Consider the following 8642-nt stretch of genomic DNA (forward strand, 5'->3'; position numbering starts at 1 on the left):
ATATAAAAAGCTTTACGACCAGCCAACTAGCTTGCTCTCTCGCTCACGCGAAAACTTACGTTATAATAAATGTCCGGATTATTGCTGTCGTAAAATAGGGCACGTTCGTAAACCTCCTGAGCCTCTTTCGTGCGATTGAGCTTGATTAAAACGTCACCGCGGTTGATGTAGGCCAAAGTATAATCCGCTCGCATGCTTATTGCCTGCCTATACAGTAGATCCGCTTCCTCCAGGCGCGTGGCGTTTTTCGCTATCAGATTGGCCAAATTCACAAACACATTAAGATGATTCGGCGCGATTCGCGCTTGGTATGACTCGCCTGGCTTCGCTTTCGGCAGTAATGATTTCGCCTATAAAGAACGGCATTATGAAACATCAAATGTTTTACGTTCGTGCCTCATCTTTGATAAGGTATAATGAATGTGACAGCTTTTATGGCATTTTACTGATAGATTTTCATCATAATCTCTGATCTTTTTCCACAACGTACCCATACTGACTGCAAAGTGGAATACTAATGCCTCCACTCGAGAATGATACGGATATCAATTATGACGTTCACTATCTAATTTCAAGCTATTTGTTTTCTCTCACTTTCGATATACGCATATTCAAACTCGCGGTAATATCAACTTACCCTTAAGTACGCATCCTCGGCCTCTTTGAACATTTTCAAGTGATTATAAGTTCGTCCGACATTAATATGAGCGCCAATGTCGTCGCCCTGAACCTGCACAGCCATATTAAAATAGTTCAAAGCCTCGGTGAAACGACCTTGACTCTCCAGGGCATGACCGACGTTATTGAAAAGTTTGGCGTTACGATCATTGACTTTCAACCCAGACATAAATATCTGATACTCGTCTACCCAGTCGTAATTCCTCATGTAAGTCTTTGTTGCTTGAGACGTTAGTAGCGTCAATAAAAAAACTGCCGACAATTTTTTACTGCAAAGTAAAAGTAACAAATCAATTAATACCGAGTTCTTTGTATATGCAAAAAGAGAAGGAAGTTACCTTCTCTCGGAAAGAATGTGCCAGCCGTATCCAATTAACATACAGAATCCCATGGAAGGTGCATACAATACTCGCTCGGCTACGACGAATCCAACAGGGAAAAATAGATTTGAAGCCGGTAAGAATGGAAGAATCATCATCGCCAAACTCTAAAAGACAATGCGAAATAAATTAGTCGTTGAATCGTGATGAACAAACTTACAGAGAAGCTGTGAAAGATAACAACCATGATGATAATTATTGACGTCTGTCTACTACGCGTTAAAATAGCTGCGACCAAGAGGCCTATCACCATAGAGTGGGCCGCTAAAGTGGCCAAGTTTCTAACATCCAATAAACTTTCAACTAATGGTATCGTTCCCATCGTCCAGTCACAGCACAAGTCGATTGGAAGGAATAGCAAGCGTAGATTAACAGCTGCCAGGTAATTGTACGTCAATTGCCTCGTAGGCGTCGGTGCTACGGATGCAGGATTGTCGAATCTGCGCGAGAAAAGTGTTAGGGTCAGCTCAAATGATCGTCTTATACAGCCATAGTGAAATTGATCCAATTTACCTGGTAAATACGGGTAACTTCGAACCCATTACGTGTAGTCTTAGAATTAACAAACTAAAGGTGACGACGGTAACGACCGTAAGCCGTTTGGTGCCCTCGCTCGACCACGTCGGCGAGATTTTCTTGCCGTCGAAGGCCGACTTAACAGCTAATACAATATCCAAAGCTCTAACCTGCGTACAGAAAGAGCAAGGCGAGGGGAACGTCGCGTGAGAATGACAGCTCGCTCTTTAATTGAGTCTGTGTGGACAAGCGTCGACACACTTACCCTTTGTACAACGAAGATTTCATAGAGAACGCAGACGGCGGTGGCCGTGATGCCTTGCTCCTTGCACAGCATGGCGACCAACACAAAGAACATCGACATTATTAATGATCGCCAACCTGCAATTAATAAAGAGAGCCGGCTTAGTACATATATAGAGCGTCGTCGTAGTCGTCGTTGTCGCGGCATAATAGATTGCAAAGGAGCTTTCAAGCTCGTCGCTAAAGCTCTCACCTGTGGATCTATTACTTCTACAACACTTAGTATATGTCATCAAAGCCGCCAAGTAAAATAAGGACGACAGGGTCTCTGCTCGGCCGACGACTCCCGTTACCTGCCACAGAAAAGAAATCACACGCTGTTATGAAACCTCATTGTTTTTAATCGACCTCGTTAAGACCGTCAACTTATTAAAGGCGCGGCAGCTTACCGCTTCCGTGTGTATGGGGTGAACGGCGAACAGGAACGCCGACACGAAACTCGCTATGTCTGGTAGAAACATCAAACATATCCTGCAAAATTCAATTAGTATCCGTATACTGATATAAAAATAAAAGAGACGAACCATATTTTCGCTTTTGCTATTTATTCAGTAACGTAAATCGATAGATTTATATTTATCGTTTTCAATTTGTTATCGTACGTTAATTAATTTTACCGCATACGGCTGTCATTCAAACAAAAGCAATTCCAGTTATTATATACGTTCGGATCAGTGTTGGTATCATGCGGATATTAGGCCGAATGCAAACGAATCGAAACAGTTGATAATCGTTGCAAATTGAGTTACGAATAAAACCACCGACCGCGTCAATTAGAAAAGAGTCGAACGAAAGAATGAGCTGAGCAATAATCGGCGAGTTTGTCGATCGAGGAGAGAAAGCCGAAGGCTTTTGCGGGAATATTCTTTTTTAATATGATAATATGATCGGCAAACGGAAGCGCCCGTGTCGCTGGCAACTTCAAAGCGATTTTTATTTGTTGACGAAAAAGGAACGCGAGGGCGCGGGTAGGAGCAGCGAGGTACACGGTAATAGCTTCGTTTGGCTTTGTAAAATTACGAAAGTTTCATTATTCAACAGCTGAACACTGAGCTAACTCGCGATAGCTAACGGGCAGAAATTATTTTCGCCTCGTTTTTAACAAGAACTCAAGAGCCGCGCGTACTTATTTTTCTCCGGTGGTGCTTCGCTTTTTTTCCTCTCTTTATATGTGTGTGTGTCCGTGTGTCCGTGTGTCCGTGTCCGTGTCCGTGTGTGTGTGTGTGTGTGTGTGTGTGTGTACATATATATGAATATATATTATTCTACTATTTTTTTTTCATTGCAAACGCGAGCGCGTCCTTTGCATATGCAAAGCTCCTTTCAATTGGAGAAGAGAGGCGGAAACTCGGCGGTCGGTCCCGGGGCCATGATCGATATGCATGCAGACCTCATTCAAGCCACGCTGCGTTATATGTATATAGGCTAGCAGTAGTAACCTACCTGAAGTACAAGAGGCACACTCCGACGTGCAAAACGACATTGAGAAGATGATAACCCATCGGATCCAATTGATGTATCATGTAATTCCAACGGAATGTGAGAACGCAAAGCGGCCGGTACGATTTGTGCGATTGCTCCTGTGAACACGTCAAAAACCAGCACGATATCCTTGATTATGAGCGTGCTCTCGTTGCTACTCTTTCTTTGGTGTTATCGCGCCCCGCAACCTTTGCCCGCCCTCTGCGAACTCTGCCTTGTCAATAATTATTAATTAAAAACTGTGCCCCGCCAGAACCACTGGCAAAGCGAGAACCTTTAATCGTGTCGTTATTCTCTTTACCGGTGGCAACTCGGCCGTTCGTTTCCTGCGCCCCGTCAAATAATGCTAATCTCATAGAGCTCCGACGCTTCGAGTGTCGAAACGTTTGGTTTACGTGTCATCGATGCGAGACGCATTGTGCGAACCGTTTCATCGTTGATTGAACGCATTACTCGCGATTAATTATTTATTTTGAGAGAATTCTTTGAGCCGAGTAATTTTTGATTGACGCAGAGCAATTTTTTCGAAGAATGAATTACCCCATTCGCAACGCACTCGTGCGTTCAGAGATGAGAATGTCCGTGCTCCGCACCGGGATATGGTACTTTTCAATACGCATCAGCTGCTCGGCCTTTTCACAGAGCGAAACGATAAGTTTTTTTCGTCTGAGCTTAGTCGGAAAATTTTTAGCCAGTTCTAAGCGAGCCAGATCTGATTTACGCAAATAATTAAAGCGGAAGGAATAATGGAACGATTATTAGTTGCAAGTTCGACTGATGCAAACGATCGAGAACAAAGCAATATAGTTAGATGTATAAATGAAAATTTATGTATTATTCAAGTTAGATACTGTAAGCTAAGTAAATGTCATTTCAATGTTTACCAGTGCTTTTTCTACCTCTGGAATAAACGATATTTTATCTGTTTGTTAATTAACGTAAGTGAAGTTTTTGATTATCTTGAAAACGGCTTCGAGGAATATTAAAACATATCAAATATGTACCCACTCGTCAATTTGCAGTGAAAGGTTTTTAGAATGTACGTATATATTCGAATCTTGCATCCAGCAAATAAATTAAAATACACGCTGTGTACACAAATATATATATAAATATACGTTACTGTAGTTGTATTGTTGGTAACATCTGTTCGGTACACGCTAGGATTAATAGATTTAATGGCTTTCAATATGAAAGTGCATATCATGTATGCACTTATGTCAATGTCCAATTTATTAAAAAATCTGAGAAAAAGAGAGAGAGAGAGAGAGAGAGAGAGAGAAAGAGAGAATATATTTCCAGCTTTGATGCGCTCGAAATCGACAATTTCATTAGTAGCACATCGTATTTTTATCGACAAAAATGATGTGCATTTATTTCAATGAAGCATTGCAAATGAAATCAACGTCATGTATCAAAATTATCTTCAGTAGACGCGTTAAACAATTCCAGCAGGACGAAAGCCTTGCCGTAAGCAAGTCCATCATTTATCACAGATTTCCAGATATCAAGCCGACAATGAACAGACGAAGAAGGGAGAGCAAAGTAATGCAAGAAAAAAGAGACAGGAGAGAAGAGAAACGGCATTTGCCCACAAGCAATCAGAATCAATCGGAAGCGTCGTCGCCGGAAAAAAATAGGACCCACATAACCGGCCGGCAAGTGTAAGGGCTATATACGAAGGTGACGGATGCGTGTGCGAGAGCGAGAGGGAGAGAGAATCGGAGAACGGACAGGGACGGACGTAGCTCGTCGCTAGCGCAAGAGCGGATCAATACGAGTCATAGGCGCCACCGCCGCTGCTACCGTCGTTGTCGTCGCTAATATCCTCGCGTTCTTTTCCTAAAGAACTCCTTTTTCCTTGGCGGGTCGATGCCTTAACATGAACTACGAAATATGAAATACGCGATAGACGTTATTGAATTCACATCGAAACTCTTTTATTACGCGAAGAAAGGAAGAATCGAGGGAGATGAGAGAGGGATAGGAACGTGCGTATAGCAGACAAGTTTAGTGACCCCTGCAGCGTAGGCAGCCGTCTCGGCAAAAACACAACCTGTTTATGTGCACCTACGTGTCTCTTACCTTATGCATAGGTGTACCCCAGAAGTCGTTGAAAAAGACATTCTTGAGTGGTGTGTGGGGCCTGAGATCGCGATTATCCTTGATGGCGGATATGTCGTCGAAGACGAAGCCACACGAGAGGCTGTTGAGGTAAACGAGGAACGCGGCCGCGGCCACCACAGCCGCGAGTGCTCCTCTGGCGGGCACTCCCATGTCATGCCAGCCGCGTCTCGTTCATCGTAACACCACCAAATTCGCCGCCTTCGTCACTACCAATGTGTCGCCCCTCTTGATCTACTCTAGCGCGGAACACTTTCTAACTACTACTAATGACCTGCAAAACTCGACGAGGAGCGACTGTTCCTTGAACGCTTCCTCATGCTAACCGCACTTGCCGCTGCTTCGTTCTCTCTCCTGTATGACTTGGAGTACGCTGCACCTCTACATCATACTTTACTGCGCCAAGCGGTAAATCAGCACCTGCGCCTGACGCGACCCGGACACCGTGTGTGCTGTGATGCTGCTGCTCACACTCGCGGATCCAGCTTCGGTTGCTCCACAGTTCACTGGCTTTCTCTGTCTCTCTCGCGCGCGCAGGAGTCAGCAGTGCGCCGGTCCGCAAAGCAAAACTGCCTTCTGTAGGATTTCGTTTGTGCGCTTTCACTTGCGCGCAGACTCCCTTATTTCTGAGTCGCGTGTTGCTCCAAAATGTTGTTTTGGAAATTTTCTGTTGTTTCGTAAAATTATAAAATAACCTTGGACTACATCTTAGAAAATATATATTTGCATCTTTTAGCAAACGAAAACTAACGCGTGGTGATATGAGAATTGAGTTTAAATTCAGTTAAATTAAAATCGATTTTACAACTGCCTGATTATAACTCAGGTTACACTCAAATAGGTTATGGATCAGTAAAAAGTAAAATGTACTAGTTATTTAATCTCGTTAGAGTACATAAATTGTTATAAATAAGCAATCGAAAAATGTAAATTTATTGTTACTGTTCAAATTTATGGTAAGTAAAACGCTTTATTATCGATTGCAGTAAAGTAAGTGTGTTCATTTCAGATGGCGCTAGCTAACGGGGTACTTTGTAAAATGTACAAATAGCCGATGCAGCAGACGTATCTCGCGCATCGGTACTTTTTCGCCCCAGGTTGAAAATGGCAGCGTTGATACCCAAGACTTTTTTACAAATTGCAAGTAAGTTGTTTCGTATCACATATATCTCATTTTGGATAAACTGTCTTGCTTCATCTGCTTAAAGCATATGTTATGGTTATTTATGTGTCATTTCTCATAGAAACTTAATTTATTATATAACTATCAACAATAATCATTTGTTATTGTTTTACTTTCAGAGGCACCTGGCATTGGTGCAGTAGCTTCAGTTCAAGTATGTAATTACTCGCAGAAACCCAGGATTATCAAGAACCCATCCCTTGCTAACATGAAGAGAGGAACTGGTGGACGTAGCTCATTTAATGGTATTGTGTGTACTGTTTTTGGAGGTAATGGTTTCATTGGCAAACATGTGATTGGGCGATTAGGAAGAATGGGAACTCAGGTATAAGCTTTATCTTAATATGTTTTTAACGATAAATTATTAAGTAGATTCAATAAACAATGTGCTAACTTGTAGTTTCAATAGTTTTTTAGACAATGTGTACATTCTTGTTAATAGTGAATTTATTTATTTAAATGTCATGACAATTCTGCAAAGCAAGTTTTACTCATTATTATTTTTAATGGTAAATTTATGAAATTTTTCAGATTATTATTCCTTATAGAAAGGATTTTTATGATGTCCAAAGTTTAAAATTATGTGGTGATCTTGGTCAAGTTTTATTTCATCCCTTTGACTTGAGAGATGAAGACTCAATATTAAAATGCATAAAATATTCCAATGTTGTCATCAATTGCATAGGATGTGATTGGGAAACCAAAAATTTTAAATACGATGATGTTCATGTAGACGGTGCCGCCAGGCTTGCTCGAATTTGTAAACAAAATGGAGTTGAAAGGTTCATTCATCTTTCCTGTCTTAATGCTAATCCTGAACCTGAGGTAGGAGTGCTAGGTGCAGAAATAGTAGAATATTTATAATTGTATTATTCTAAAATGAGATAACATTTATTACAATTTTACTTTTATGTAGCCAATCTTTCTAGAAGATGGATCCAAATTCTTGAAATCCAAATGGGAAGGAGAATGGGCAGTCAAAAGAGAATTTCCAGATGCCACAATCATTCGTCCATCTGATGTGTATGGAACTGAAGATCGATTCTTAGTAGCATATTCTCATCGATGGAGACTCCATATGAGGTTCATTTTTTACTTCTTTTTTAAATATTTTTTTTCTATATCATAGTATAAAATGTTTATTTAGAGGCCTGCCATTAGGCAAAAATAAAGGTGAAGATATTGAAAAACAACCTGTATGGGTTGGAGATGTTGCTGCTGGGATTGTAGCTGTTATTAAAGACTATAAGAGTGCTGGTAGAACATATCAATTTGTAGGGTGAGAAAAAATAGGCTATTATAAAAGTTTATTAATGTATGAATTAACAACAAATTTAACAAATGATAAAATTAAAGATCTAATCGCTACAAACTGTCAGACTTACTTGACTGGTTTCATGAAATGTTGAGGCGTGAATCTGTTGAATATGGATATCGGAGACTGAACATAAAGTACACCCCTCTTTTTAATTTGAAAGTTTCTCTCACGGAAATGTTAAGTACTGCATATCCTATTGGATACCTACATTGGGAAGGTTTGGAAAAGGTAATGTGTCAAGTGAACATATTTTTATTAAATAATTTACTTACATTTTGCTTTGAAGAACAATTTTTTATATACAGGACCATACAAGCGATAAAATTATAAAAGGTGTGCCGACTCTTGAAGATCTTGGTATTGTAATTACTGATATAGAGATGCAACTTCCTTGGGAAATCAAACCTCTTCGTTATGATGGCAACTATGAAATAGCAGTAGGAGAATATCAGGATATAACTCCTCCAAAACCCATAGCTAGTGCTGCTCAAAATTAAATTAATTACGAGTATCAAATCGATAAATACATATTAGCTTCAAATTATGAATATATTCATTGAAAAAACGTAGGACCGAAATTAATATATTTCATTACTATTGATGAAAACTGATATAGGAATGCAGAGTGTATGAAATTATCCATCTTTGTAAATAATAA

General features: G+C 40.4%; 2 protein-coding genes across 2 annotated transcripts in view; one reads left to right on the forward strand and one right to left on the reverse strand.

Moving 5' to 3' along the window:
- The window catches only part of LOC131663235 (protein O-mannosyl-transferase Tmtc3-like), a 9007-nt gene extending 3011 nt beyond the window's left edge, over window positions 1-5996 (reverse strand). The window contains exons 1-10 of the mRNA XM_058933511.1: window positions 5445-5996; window positions 3321-3457; window positions 2267-2348; window positions 2071-2170; window positions 1840-1955; window positions 1572-1744; window positions 1243-1498; window positions 1017-1165; window positions 638-947; window positions 60-350 (exon numbers count right to left, since the gene is read on the reverse strand). Of these exons, the coding sequence (XP_058789494.1) occupies window positions 60-350; window positions 638-947; window positions 1017-1165; window positions 1243-1498; window positions 1572-1744; window positions 1840-1955; window positions 2071-2170; window positions 2267-2348; window positions 3321-3457; window positions 5445-5636 (1806 nt within the window). The 5' untranslated portion in view covers window positions 5637-5996. The remainder of the gene's footprint in view (window positions 1-59; window positions 351-637; window positions 948-1016; window positions 1166-1242; window positions 1499-1571; window positions 1745-1839; window positions 1956-2070; window positions 2171-2266; window positions 2349-3320; window positions 3458-5444) is intronic.
- Window positions 1-8632, forward strand: part of LOC131663236 (NADH dehydrogenase [ubiquinone] 1 alpha subcomplex subunit 9, mitochondrial) — a 24715-nt gene extending 16083 nt beyond the window's left edge. The window contains exons 2-8 of the mRNA XM_058933512.1: window positions 6493-6627; window positions 6786-6991; window positions 7198-7491; window positions 7583-7749; window positions 7814-7945; window positions 8023-8212; window positions 8290-8632. Coding sequence (XP_058789495.1) covers window positions 6588-6627; window positions 6786-6991; window positions 7198-7491; window positions 7583-7749; window positions 7814-7945; window positions 8023-8212; window positions 8290-8481 — 1221 coding nt within the window. The 5' untranslated portion in view covers window positions 6493-6587 and the 3' untranslated portion in view covers window positions 8482-8632. The remainder of the gene's footprint in view (window positions 1-6492; window positions 6628-6785; window positions 6992-7197; window positions 7492-7582; window positions 7750-7813; window positions 7946-8022; window positions 8213-8289) is intronic.
- The last annotated feature ends 10 nt before the right edge of the window (window positions 8633-8642 follow it).

The sequence above is a fragment of the Phymastichus coffea genome, unplaced genomic scaffold (assembly GCF_024137745.1).
Source record: "Phymastichus coffea isolate CEN01 unplaced genomic scaffold, Cenicafe_Pcof_1.1 PCOF00031, whole genome shotgun sequence".
In the NCBI taxonomy this organism is placed as follows: Eukaryota; Metazoa; Arthropoda; class Insecta; order Hymenoptera; family Eulophidae; genus Phymastichus; species Phymastichus coffea.